The sequence below is a fragment of the Phaethon aethereus genome, assembly GCF_964289735.1.
Source record: "Phaethon aethereus genome assembly, chromosome: 1".
Classification (NCBI taxonomy): domain Eukaryota; kingdom Metazoa; phylum Chordata; class Aves; order Phaethontiformes; family Phaethontidae; genus Phaethon; species Phaethon aethereus.
In genome coordinates this window covers 132,888,512-132,902,384 of record NC_138575.1, presented here as the reverse complement: position 1 = coordinate 132,902,384, position 13,873 = coordinate 132,888,512, and the positions used below count along the sequence as shown (strand labels likewise).

Below are 13,873 nucleotides of genomic sequence, written 5' to 3'. Positions count from 1 at the left end.
TTTTTTAGCTGTAAGATGTTGTGGTCACTATGCAAAGCATGAAGTAGCCCATGTATCAAAAGTACTTAACTGTGTCAGTCACCAGCGAGTGGGGTGCAGCATCCTAAAACACGCAGGTGAATTGTTTGCCTGACAAAGTTCAGAATATCTGCTTGGTTTTGGCAGGAGGACGTAGAATGAGTTTGCTGGTTCTCCCTAAATGCTTTCTTATGTAGCTTGTATGAGAGAAACAAAAAGCTGCCTTAGAAGTGTCTTGAATACTGAAAACACTCTTATTCTTCTAATTAGCTCATAAACCTGGTCTCTTAAGTGGTAGCACTCTATCTGGTGGTTAAAAAGAAGAAAAAAAACATCTTTGTTTACTCATGGACTATTTTCTATTCATCCTTTCATCAAGGTAAAATAGTGTGTTTTGTTTTATGCAGGACTGATTTCCTGGTGCGGGGGGAATACATATTTTAAGGCTATTCTGTGGTTTTGTTTAATGGCCCTTGGAAGTGCAGCCGTTTTCTGGTTCCTAATCAAAAATACTTGTCGGGAGGACACCTAGTGGCAAATTGCTGAGATGTAGGGAGGTTCACTAAAAGGTGGTGGCAGTCTGTGGATACTTGGGAGGGGGAAACACGGTGGGTGTGTGTGTCTTGTGTAGAAATGTCTTTCCTCCTGAAAGCAAGACCTGTGTGTGAAGTCTTCAGGAAACGCCCGAGACTTCCCAGGCTCATATTGTGAAGTGGGTGACACTCTGATTTCTCTATCAACTGTAAACACATCACAGTTACAGATCGCTGCTATCCAAAGCTGGCAAGAGTGTTTTTATTCTTGAATCACTTCATTCAGTTTCATCATTTGATCATTTTACAGTTACCAAAAAGTATAATCTTCAGAAAACACAGAATATTCAGGATTTTTCCTCTGACTGCAGCTAAGGGTGTTTGCTGGCCAAAGTTCCCACCACCATGGGAGAGGTGGTGTTCATATTGAGGCTGACAGTTTAGGAAAGGAGCTCTGGAAGGTACAAGAAAAGGTGGGAGGGGTGGGGAGATAGGAGGTCACCTAAACATTTTGTGTCAACAAGAGTTGGTTTGTGTTTTGCCTTTGAGGCTGAGTGGGGGTTATTAGAGCAGACAAACAAAGAACTGTATGCAGCTTTACCTGGTGTTTCTATGTGTTGTATTAATGAACTTCCATCCCTGAACACCCTTCTTTCTTCATTCTGCTGTTGCTGTTCCCATTCGCTCCTTTGCCCTCTCCTTTCAGTTTATGCTTCCTCTGCCTTCCTTTATATAATCCCTTTGTAGTCTTTCTGTTTCTTGTTGTCTTCTCCCCTCCCCAGTGCGGAAAGGATATTGCCTCTGCTACTCTGTTTTTATTTTCTTGTGTCCTTCCCCATAGTCCTTATCTTTCCGTTTTTTTTTTTTTGTTGCAAGTTCTTGAAGGTCCTCTATTTGTCCACCCAACACCTAGCATGGTGAAGCCTTGCTCTTTGGTCTTCAAATGCTCTTTTAATAAATACAATATACAGCAGGAATTTGTTTATCTTGCATCTGTGTTCATCAATGAGAGTTTGCTGCTGTAATTTCTTTGCCAGTCAAAGCTGTAGTTTACTCCAGAATGCTTACTGTTTCTCACTTACAGATTTTTATTCAGCTTTGTACGTGAACATTGTCTCTAAACAAGCAAACAAAAAAACCCCACAAAAAAAACCCCAAGCAACAACCAAGAAATGAGAAGGAAGATACAGGGGAAGAGGGTGTCCAGTTGTTTTCTTGAGGCTGGATTTCAGTTAAAAAACAAAACCAACACAACACACCTGTTCAAGCAGGCCTTATTTAAAGAGCGGAGACTAGTAGGAGTATATATTCCCCTTGTACTATAGTTGTTCTGGTTTAAACACTCTGTTTCACTGCCTTGCTGCCTGCTGATTTTATTAGTCATGTGGTGACTGGCATGCTCTTGCAACGTTGCTGCTTAGTGAGTTGCAGAGGAAGATTGGAGCTGGCACTGCCAACAAGTAGAGATGGCTGTAAAAAGAAATGTGCATTCTGAATTTAATGTAACTAATTTCAGACTTTCTTTCCTCACTCAGATTTTTGATAAAATAGTCATCACTTTCTCTCTTTATTTTGTAGTTTTGCAAATTTGAGAATTCACCCTCATGGATTAGTGTTGGTAGATCTGCAGAGCTACGATGATCATACAAAAGGAAGAGAAGAGGTTGATCAGGTATGAGTGATGCTTGTCAAACTGCATGGGAAGCCCCTTCTTTTCATCAGATCTATTGAAGTGTATCTTGGCAACAGATTCTTAAATATCAAAGTTAGTTCAAACCTGAGTGCTTATAGATGAGGAACAGTAACACCTATTGTAGTTGCATATACATATGAGTATGTGTGCACATACACACATGCACTCTCTCTCTTTTGAATGTCCTGGGCCTCATATTCTTTGCTGTACAAGTTGTAAAGACATAGTGGCCTTTGTTAGGGCTCAGGTCTCTTCAGGTCCCCACGGCAGTGAGGGAGAAGTGATGCTCAACCCACAGCCTGGTATATTAGTGTATGACTTTTTTTTCCTTTTCTAATCTGAGAGATGGGGAGCCTCTATATTCAAGCTTCTTCCCCATGGAGAAAAATAATTTCATCTTCCATGATATGAAGGCTCCAGAAATTGCATAGTGCAGGGAAACAGGCCACTGCTTTGGTGGGAATGAAACCTTGCAGGGTTCTCATGTTCCCTCTTTGGCTGTGCCTGAAAGCTCTGTCTCTCTTATCCTGGAGGCCAGCTAAATGCAGTGATGGCAGCTGCTACAATATGCACATTCTTGCTAGTAACAAGGCTAAGGTGGCCACCTAGTTATTCATAGGCATCTAATGTTACATTTCAAACATTACATTTCAGTACAGGTGCTACTTTTTATTGCCTTCCAAGTAGCCTACTTTAACAGATATTGTACATTAAGTGATCACCTATAAATTCCACCTCGCATTTGCTATTTTTTTCAGCTTCTAAACAAAGTGGAAGAAAGAATGAAAGAATTGTTTGATGGCAATATAAAAAGGGTGAAACGGTAAGTTCATACGTCTACTCCTGTATGTGGCTTGTCTGCACAGTTATTCAAGATAATAAGCAAATTATGCCTTGCTGTACTGCGATGAGTAGCCTGGAGTATGAATTTACACATGTGTGTTTTTCCCCAATATTTTAAAATTGTTTTATTGCAGAATTGAAGATACTGTGAGGTTTGTCGTTTTGTTAAGTTTCATCTTCAGTATTATTATTTTGGGCAAGTGTTATTTCTTTAGTTTGCTGCAATGTTTGCATGAAATGGTGGGACAAAATGCTACCAGAAAGCAAGAGCAGGCTCCTCGGGAAGGGCTGGCGAGCCAAGGGTGGCAGGGGGATGGGCCAGGGCATGAACCGTACCCTCTGGGCCACATCCCACGGCTCATGGACAAGGCAGGCAGGGCTGGTGGTAGTGACCAGGGTCAGCCTCAGCCCTGTGACTGCCAGGCTGGGCTGTAGTACTGAGGCAGCTCCAAGACCAAGCTGGGTATCAAGGACTGGCGGAAGACTTGGGCAGGGGACCAGGGGCAAGGGCTGGAGCTAAAATGAAGCTCAAGCCCATGGAGGAGGCCCTGCCCTGACGAGGTTTCCTGCAGCTGTCTCTCACAGCTCTGTCCCTGCTGTGCCTTGTGGTGCTGGCCTTGGGCACATGTGGAAAAAAACCCTGGGGGAACCTGTGTGCTTATGGCCCTGCCAAGAAGATATAAGTGCTTTGTAGCATTTTTTAAAAATATAACTGAAGGAGGGAGGCTTTGCAAGCGTTCTGTCATTTTGACTAACTTAAATACAAGGTTATATATTAACTGTAGGGATGCTAATTGTGGTTTGTTGCCTGCTGTGGAAACAGCATTCACATTGGAGTTCCCCAGGGATCTGGAAGGACACAGCTCATGTTGGTGTCGTCTTGCTGGCTGTCTGGCAGTGACTGGCACCCTGAAACCAGGGAGCACTTACTGCAGGCATGCGCTTGCTGGAAGGTGCAGCAGGTGCTTTAAAGAACATAGTCAGAAGTGGAAATGGTTAAGAAAATTAAAAAGCAGTGTAAAATCAACATGGTTCAGTAAAGCCAAGGAGCAGACTACAAAGTGGGAAAACAGCTAAGCAGTACTATAACAGAAAGTAATCTGAAGGCTACATGAGACCACAAGTAAAGTGGTAGTGATTTGAAAAGTGATGTTGGACCTTGAATAATATTTTTTGTGTTTAACAGTTGTTTGTAAAACACAGAACAGTAGTTATCTTGCTTTACTTCATCCTGGTAAAGTCTCACCTGGCACACAGTGTGCAAATGTAGATAATCTTGTATATGTGTATATGAGTGAGATGCGCTCTCTTTGAGGATATTTTAATACTGAAGTAGGATATTGGGAGTTTGTGGAATCCTCGTGATAGGAAGTTGTTAAAAATGAGTCAGGAAAAAGTCTGCCTGAAGTGGTCTGGATTAATTTGATAACCGTAATATAGGAAGATGAACTTCCTAGAACCTTGGATCTGGCATGGATCTTTACACACCTCCCAACCTTTTTCTTTTTTCCTCTCTCTCTTTTTTCTCTCTCTTTTTTTTTTTTTTTAAATTTACTTTGTACCCTTCTGGTGTTAGCTTCACGCATGCACCTCCACTAGAATTAATGCTGCTGGAAAAGTTATTGCCTGTTGGTTGTCTTGATGGAGTGAATAGATGCTCTTGCTCTTACCCTGTGCTGCCATCTTGCGGCCCATTGAGTAAAAAGTAGAAAATATTTCTGAATTGTTTGTTGAAAATCACTAGTGAATTTAGAAGAAGCTTGTCTATGTCTGGTCTTCTGCTATACCCTCCTCTGGAAAAAAAAACCCCTAAACTCTGAAGTGTGTGTGCGGGAGATCTGATGAACTCTGTACCTGTGCATTTTGCTGAAAATGGAGTGCAGTCATGTTGCCCATTCACTGTCGTTTCAAATATAGTTTGTCTTTACGGGTGAAATATTGATTTGAGCCAAGATACTTACACATGGAAGTAAAAAAAGCCAAGACTGATAAACAAACCCAAAACAATCTATGTAGATGCTTGAAGCACTTTTAAAAAGTAATGCAAACTGTTAAGCACAATCCTTGATATCACCTATACACTGCAGGGTGGCCTGTTTCAGTTTGAAACACTAATAGTTCACTTTTTGTGTTTGTATATGTATTTAAAATATCTCTCAGTACAATTTAGAAGGGTGAGATCCACTAATCTCAAAGAAATGGCATTCTTAGCTGAGCTGGAGGTGGGAAGAGGTTTTGTCATGGTTTTTTGTTTGCATTCTGTTTTTGTATTGTATCTGTTTCTAGTCATGAGCTGATTCTTCTGCAGAGGCTGGTATGTAAATCCTCTGTCTTAGGGTAGAAATAGATTCACATGCAAATTGTGGAAGTTGTACATAAAGAAAAACCATTTATATTTCATCTGTGCCTTAGCAAGTTATGTATATTTAACATGGATGATAGGTTTCTTAAATCCGTTGAGTGTTAAATCTTGCAAGTTTTCTTAGATCTCCTCTTATACTTATTTGTTATGCTGAATCCAGAGGATGTTCAGAGGGAATTTTTAAAAAAAAATAAACACTCTCAAATGTTTTGGAATTTTTTTTTCTTATAATTTATTTCTAGACTGCCAGCCATTTTGAGAGGAGGTGTCATTGATAGATACTGGCCTACAGCTGATGGGCGCCTGGTGGAGTATGACATAGATGAAGTTGTTTATGATGAAGATTCACCTTTTCAGAATATTAAAATTCTGCATTCAAAACAGTTTGGGAATATTCTTATCCTCAGTGGGGATGTCAGTAAGTATCATCTCATTTGACGATATTTTGTGTGAAACTGTAGGAAGCGTTGTTTTCTATCTTGCTGTGGCACAATTTTAACAGATTACTAAGGGTCATGGGTCTGATGCAGGAAGCTACTTATATGCATGCACATCTATCTGTTCTGTATATAAAGTATTTTAATCAGAAAGGCTGGTCAGTGTAAAATCTAGAGTACAAAAAAAGTTTTCTTCTTTTTCCAAAGTTGTCATCTTTGCTGTGGAAGGTGGCACAGCAGAATAGAAGTTGGTCTGTTCTCTAGCAGAGCTTACTCTACTCCTTTCTTTCATATGAGCTGTTACCTGTTTGTTGCAAGTCCAACCTCTCGAGGGCTTCTCTTTGAGAGTAAAATAAGCTACTTTATCGGTCTTCAAAACACAGTGAGGCTATATTTCTGAAGAAATATGAAGAAGTAGGACCTGGTGTGTGTATGTGTGTGTATATAATCCTGCTGCTCCCTTGATTCTCTAATGGAATTACCTGCTTGGTGAGATACAGGAGAGCTGTATCTTAACCCATTTAGCTGCTTTGTTGGTGAACATCTTTTTACTCTGTCTTCTTCAAACTGCTCAGTTGAACTCCAAGTTAATCAGAAGAGTGACCTAACCTTTGTAGGAGTATCTTTACATGTGATACTCTGTGCCTGCTGATCTTTGTGGTTTTGAAAGTGAACTTGGGAGAAGATGGGCTACTGTTCTTTTAAGCTGGATCAGAATGCTGTTTGCTAGAAATTCTAGTCATCAAGGAGTATGCTTCATAAAATCTCTCAGTACTTATTGAAAAGTACTGACTGAGGTAAATGAGGGATTTTGCTGTCTAGGGATGGGATACGTAATTTCAGTCTAATGGCAGAGTAATTCAGAAATTTGACTATAGCTTTTTGAAATCACCAGAAATACCTCTAACCATTCAGTTAGCTTTCTGCAACTGTCAGGGGGACTTCTGTGCAGATGGCAGCTGAAAAGTGTTGTTACTGAATTCATTAGCAAGGAATTTTCTAATTCAGTTAGAATTGTATTTGAAATCACCAAATTAGGTATTCAATACTTCTGGCTAGAAATTTTTGTAAGAGTTTTGTAAGGAGATGAGATGTTATTTGAATGTTGTCACAATGTGCCTCATAGAAAGGGAAGTATGCCATTACTTATTTACCTTCCATGGGATTTTAAAATACTGTTTAGTGTCATTTTCATATTGTGCATTTATAAGCCAAGTGTTGATTGCCAGGCAGAATGATAGGATACACCATGATGTGCTGCTGCGCAGTTTTGCCCTTGTAGCTCAGATCTCTTATTCTCAGAGCTAGAATGTTATTGCCTGCTTTGAAGCTAATGGTAAACAAGTCAACAGAAGACATGTTTCAGGGCCCTTCAGCAGTTAAGTGTTAACAGTGTTAATTACGCTTCTCTGTAGGCATCCACTGGGGTGCATCTAGGTCTCTTTTTAGTTGGGGTCCAGAATGTGCTTTCAGAATCTCCTGTTTTGTCTCTTGCAGCACTAGTCTGAGGTGAAAACCTACTGAACTATCAAGTGTGGACACCAAGTCCTAAGTACTGACTGTTTTGCTCTACTTTGTTTCTCTTAGCATGCAGTACTTCCTAATGCTGAGATAGCCATTGCTGGGTTTGCAGTGAGAACTAGAGAAATCCTCTGTGGCATTCTGAGGAGGACCTCATTAGCTTTGGTAAATCACCAGCCTCTGTTACCTGGGCTGTCTCTGGGAGCTAGGTTGTTGCTGTAGGAGCTCTTGCTTTGTATTTAATCACCTTTGGATTAATACCAAATTGATACCAATTAATGACAAGAATTAAAGATGTAATTTTTCTGTCCAACTCTTTCTTCCTTCCATTCAGATCTGGCAGAGAGTGACCTGGCATATACTCAAGCCATAATGGGCAGCGGAAGGGAAGACTACACTGGGAAAGAAGTGTTAATCCTAGGAGGTGGTGATGGAGGTATACTATATGAGATAGTCAAACTGAAGCCAAAGATGGTTACTATGGTAGAGATATCCTTTCACAAATGACTGGTAATTTGTTTCAACATTTTTCAGACTGTGTTTTCTGGTGATGTCATAGCACTGAGCACAATAAATTATCAGGTTCTGATTTGCATGAGGAGATAGGGTCTGAAATTAAATTTCTTTTTGTCAGCTTAGAGACATCCAGTGACTATGTATTTGTGCATCGTTATGTAGCACGTGCTTTCGAGTTCCCAATCCATACTGTAACTCTTGAGTAGCAATTTACATAGAACTGGAAAAGAATATTTCTGTCATCAGACTGATATCTTCCCTGATGTCAGACGACAGGTCTGTCAAGTCTGTGGTTTGGGCTGAGTTCTGCCTTCTTGGGTTCTTCTGCTTTTCTAAAGAAAGCTATTTAAAAAAAAAAAAAATCACTAGAAGCAGAAAAGTTTAATTAATAGGAATGTCATGACTTGGTCAATTGGGTTGGTGGCAGAATGACCACCTCTTGCTCGTTCTTAAAAATACAGATAAAAATCCAAGTTTTTAGCATTACGTAGTTTGAATAGTTTGTAATGTAAATGTATGTAAGCCATATGAAATGTTGATCATCCTAGGTTTTGGGATCCCCTTACTAGAAACTACAGAGAATACAAATGTAGGTTAAAGTTGTAACCTAGTTTAGCTTTATGGGGTTTTTAAATACACCATCCAATGGTTCACCTTTCAAACTTAGACAGTAATGGAAACCTGAGGTACCAGAAATACTGGTTTAAAAAAAAAAAAAGCATTTCCTAAACATGGAGGTGAATACATAAGGTTGGCTATTGCAATATCTGTGTAATCATTTGTGAATGTCACCTTTTTGAGAATTTCTTTCTGAAGAAATAGAAACTGTTACCTGTATTATTTCTGGAGTGTAGAATGCCTTAACCAACTTCAAACATTGACCAAATGGTGATCGACGGGTGTAAAAAATACATGCGTAAAACATGTGGAGATGTCTTAGACAATCTGAAAGGAGAGTGCTATCAGGTAACTTTTTGTTTTTCTTTCATTAGAAGTAATATTTCCAATACAGTTACACCTAGTATGGAAGACTGCTGTGACAAAGTTGTGGGGAAAAGTCTTCTGATTTTTCTTAATTCGGGAAGGATCTTTTCCTTTTTTTAAGGCAATTCTAAATTTTAGTAGCTGGCAGTGGGATTTGTGTTGGAAATACACATTAGCGTCAAAATATTTTAACTCTCCATTTTCAGACTCTTTTATAAATATATATAGCTTTTAAGGATTGTGAAATAGGAGAATGTTTATTGCCATGTCTTACAAATAAAGAGGAATGGCAGTAAGAATGCACTGTTAAACATAGTTCCTTAAACTGATGAAACGATTCAAGAAACATGTATTAAGTTAGTTGTCCTGTACTGTTGAGAATATCTGAATTTGTAATACACATTTGGAAATTAATTTGCAGGCAAAATCTCTTACCACTACACTGCTAGTATATTAAAAACTGGGGGGGGAGAAATCCCTGCAGTTAAGGTCTTTATGTGCTGCATCTGACCTGTCAGATTATGCCTGTGCTACTTCATATCTTCACTGGAAATCTTTTCTTTGTGTTTTCATTACTACTCCTTAAGGCTCTCACAGAAACTAGTTTCCAGGCGTGAGCTAAAAAAAGCATGTAAAAAATTAACAAGAAAGTCACATGCTACTTTGCACGAGTCAGTGGCCCTTCATACAAATATGTTATTTTACTTGTATGTTGGGGGACTGCTAACTGTTGTTACCATTTGGTAAGTAGAACAGTGGTCACCCAGCAATCAGTGACAGAGCTGGGAAATTCAGTCCTGTAGTGCCTATGTTGTCATTGTTGTACTTCCTACATCATATAAAAAAATAGTAACAGTTGTAAAAAGTTGAAAATGGATCCTAAAATTAAGTGCATATTTAGCTTTGCACTTTTCACCTCCTCTTGATTCCTGTGAATCTGCATTTGTTCCTTTTACCTGGTCAGTTTTAGGGTATTTGAGGACTAGCTACAGTATTTCATTCTTACAGGTTCTGATTGAAGACTGTATTCCCGTACTGAAGAGGTATGCCAAAGAAGGAAGGATGTTTGATTATGTAATTAATGATCTGACAGCTGTTCCAATCTCCACATCGCCAGAAGAAGGTTAATCTTCTAATTTATTTTCCTAAACTTCTGAGGATTTTCCACGTTTCTGCCCTTCCGCTGCATAATAGTTGGCAGTTTGCAACAAATATACTTTGCCTCTTGCCTTTTTAATAGCAATCCAAGAGGCAAAGAATGGTAGCAGCACATCTGTTCTTTCAGAATTTTTCTTGAGTGTTAGAAAAAATGAGCAAGTTCCTAGGACTTTTTTAAACTGTGCTTTTATTCCAGAATATTATGAACTCATGTAATTCTTGAGAAAGTATTTGGGGAGTTGACACTCCAGTAAATTTTTCCCCACTCTATAATTTCTTAGAAACATCTGGAAAATTACTGTGAAGAAAAATAGAGGTACTTCCACCATTATTGCCATTGTGTATGGCTTGTGTGGGTTTTTTTACTGTTATTTCTTTTTGGTTTGTTGTTGTGGGTTTTTTTGTTTTGTTTTGCTTTTTGTTTTTTTTTAAGGTATAAGATAGCTACTTTTTAAACAGTAAATATGTTGCAAGTCTTGAATACGTAATAGTGAACAAACCAGTAATGTGCTGTTCTGTTTTTAAATCATACTCTATACGCAGATTCCACATGGGAATTTCTGCGGTTAATTCTTGACCTCTCCATGAAAGTCCTGAAACAAGATGGAAAATACTTCACACAGGTATGATATCTGGATGTAAAAATGTATTGCTGTATATGTATTGCAATGTGCATTTTTCAGGTTTAAAAAAAAAGGGGCGGGGGGGGAGGACACAAAACCAAACCAAGTAACTAAACATCTACTAGCAAGCTGGTTTTTTCCTCTTAATGACTCATTAGGGATTTCTGCATGAAATTTGGGCTTTGCTAACTGACTTGACTTTTTTCATTGTTTCAGCTGAATATGTGGTATCTTTTGAATTCAAAACCATAATCTCAAGTATCAGCTAGGCATACTACAGAATATTTTAGCTGCAAGCAATTCTTGGAAAAGCAGAACAGATGTACTTTATAAACATGTACATGGTTTTTAAGCTAATATCTCCAGTTGTAGAGTGTAAGACATGAATATTTGTCATCCATAAAAGTGTAAGAATTTGACATACGTGCAATAGGATGAGAAAATTAGTCATTTGAGAGTACTCTTTTTGCTTTCTACCCACTCCTAATGCCAAGTCACTGGTTTGGCTTTTGCAAAATGGATTGTGAACATTTGAATATGTTTGTTACAATGCTTGGCATTTTGTGAAGTAGTTTATGTAGTCATAAATAAGATTTTGTCCTTGTGTATGAAGTTTTTAATGCAACACTATTTAAAAAAATGAAGATTTATATACTTGCTACAATATAGGCACCTCATGGGTAATATAATTATGGTATAGCTTTCATCTGAAGATACTTTCTGTATGTAAACCTGAATTTGGAAAGCCACAAAGCTGTGTGCAATTGTACAAAAACCTGGCAAGACCCAGCAGACAGCTGAGTGAAGTATAAGTCTCTGAAGTTGTATTTGTCATGCCCATACCTTAACGAGTCTTCTGATGTGTGGAGCATCCAAGTACAGCATTTTGAAATAAACTTGTTAAGTTCTGAAATAACCTAGCTAAAGTTATGCGTTTGAACTGTATTCTTACCACCATAGAGTTTCTGAGGTGTGTAAAGGAGCTGGTTTACTGTAAAATTGGACAGGTTTATAAAGAAATGCAAAACTCGTAGAATGAGGTTTTTGGCAACTTTGATGTGCTGCTTTGTTTTAAAATACTGTGGTTTTATGGGCAAAACAAATTATCTTGAAACATAAGAGATGACTAATATGGTTGTATCACATTGTAAATCTTAATGGCTTTTCTATTCTGCTAGTAGTGGAAATATTTATGACAGACTTTGATATTGAAAGGACATTACATCTTTTGGTCAGAGCAAGCATTTGTGTTGCAGTTGTCATACTTGCAACATACACGATGAGACTAGATGACTTCATTAGAACGTATGTAAATGTATGTCTGTTGATAGGTGTCTGTCAGACTTTGCAGAAGGACTCTGGGAAGAAGCTTGTGCTGACGGCTGGAGTGATGGCTGTGCTGCAGCCAGGGTACAGGGGAGTTCTTCTGTCAGCTGAAACCAATAGAGGTTGAGACTGGTGCAGCCCTGCTGCCTGTCCTGTCCGGATGGGAGGAGGTAACTCGACTCTCCAGCACCTCTGCTTGCACAGGACGAAAGGACAGCAGTACTGAACCGACCCTGGCGGGTTTATGCCATTGTGAAACTGTGCGATATCAGTTTCACAGTCCCAAAGCAACAAGGTGGGACATGGCAGGATGGGAAAGAAACTATTAAATTTGGCTTTAATTTGGACTTGTGGCTAACTGGTAGCCAGTAAAAAGGCTGGAGTATAGAAGCAGTGTACTTTGGCAACTTAGTCTTCCTGTGGGTGTTGAAAAAAGGAAAATTAATATTAGGGCAAATGGCTGTTGGAGCTTTTGATATATCTACTGATACAATACTCAGCCCATTTGATGGTCCTTGGAGCCTCTTCCCAGTTGGGCCTGATACAAAATGAGAAGTTCAAACATGACCACTACTGACTTCGGTAGCTGAGGTTAGTCACACATTCAGAACTCATAAATGATTTTGAATGCTCTGATACGTTAGCTGTTAAATGCCAGGGTTTTTTAGCTCTGAGTATTAATGTTGGAAATCTAAGTTACTTTTGTTCCAACTGTTTACTTCCAGGATGCTTATCTTAGGTAGCCGGCTGTACTTGCTGAAGGAATCACATGCGTTTTTAGGCAGTTGTGTTTTTTAAATCCAGGACTTTGTGTGGCCTGCCCCCCCCCCCTACTTTCTGGAGGTGCATTTTAGTTCTCTAAAACATAAAATATGTTAAAATCATCAAGAAAAGCAACTCGGGGAATGTCCACCTACTTGTTAGAGCCTGACCTTTGCTATGATGAGGAAACATCTCATAGGAGAGATGCTGCAAAAGGGTCATTGTGCTGTTGGCTACTGGCCAGTAGCTATAGTTGCTTCTTCTACCTTGGCATTATGTCGTATTAACATTCGAACCTTCTGTCCTCTGTAGTTTGTAGCTTGTCCTCTGATAGTTCTGCTTGCAGGGGTTACCTTGTGCATCTTGTTAGCATGTCACTTATTTCAATGCTCAAGAAATACTTTACCCAAAAGTGGTATTCTGTTCACAGAATGCCAACCTTTCACATCCTATATTGCTGCCTGACTCTCTAAATGTCGCTGCTAGGAAAAATAAATGGAAACTCTAATCACCTCTTTATTGAGCTCTGTGCAAGTTTTGGAAAATGTTCTCTTCAGCGCATGAATTGATTTTTTTGAGGTGTTTTACAGTAGACAGCAAGCTACACCTTTCTGTTATTACTAGGAGCAAACCTCTACAAGTGTTGTTCAGGACTGCTGTCAGCAGGCAGGGTCTAGAGCTGTCTAACTGCAGCGCTCTAGAGTCCAGAAGCATTGGCTGGAAAACTGTCTTTAAAATAGTTAGCAATAGCTCTTATTTCCAGAATATCCCTATTAGGTTGATAACATGGAAGCAATACAAATAATAATGGCAGGCTGTGCAGTGCCAAAAGAAGAGAGTGATGCACCTTAGGCTGCTACTTAACCTCTTCTACTTCACAGAATCACAGAATCACTAGGTTGGAAAGGACTTTCAAGATCATCAAGTCCAACCATTAATCCAGCGCCACCATGTTCCCTAAACCATGTCTTGCAGCGCCACGTCGTTTTTTGAACACTTCCAGAGATGGCGACTCCACCGCCTCCCTGTGCAGCCTGTTCCAATGCCTGACCACCCTCTCGGTGAAGAAATTTTTCCTAATATCCAATCTAAACCTC

At 39.3% G+C, this 13,873-nt stretch overlaps 1 protein-coding gene across 1 annotated transcript in view; it reads left to right on the top strand.

Annotated features, from left to right (window-relative positions):
- Positions 1-13,873, top strand: part of SMS (spermine synthase) — a gene marked incomplete at its 3' end in the record, with an annotated part of 53,053 nt that overhangs the window by 25,396 nt on the left and 13,784 nt on the right. The window contains exons 3-9 of the mRNA XM_082005140.1: positions 2,130-2,223; positions 3,003-3,067; positions 5,692-5,867; positions 7,742-7,890; positions 8,794-8,889; positions 9,916-10,030; positions 10,609-10,688. Of these exons, the coding sequence (XP_081861266.1) occupies positions 2,130-2,223; positions 3,003-3,067; positions 5,692-5,867; positions 7,742-7,890; positions 8,794-8,889; positions 9,916-10,030; positions 10,609-10,688 (775 nt within the window). The remainder of the gene's footprint in view (positions 1-2,129; positions 2,224-3,002; positions 3,068-5,691; positions 5,868-7,741; positions 7,891-8,793; positions 8,890-9,915; positions 10,031-10,608; positions 10,689-13,873) is intronic.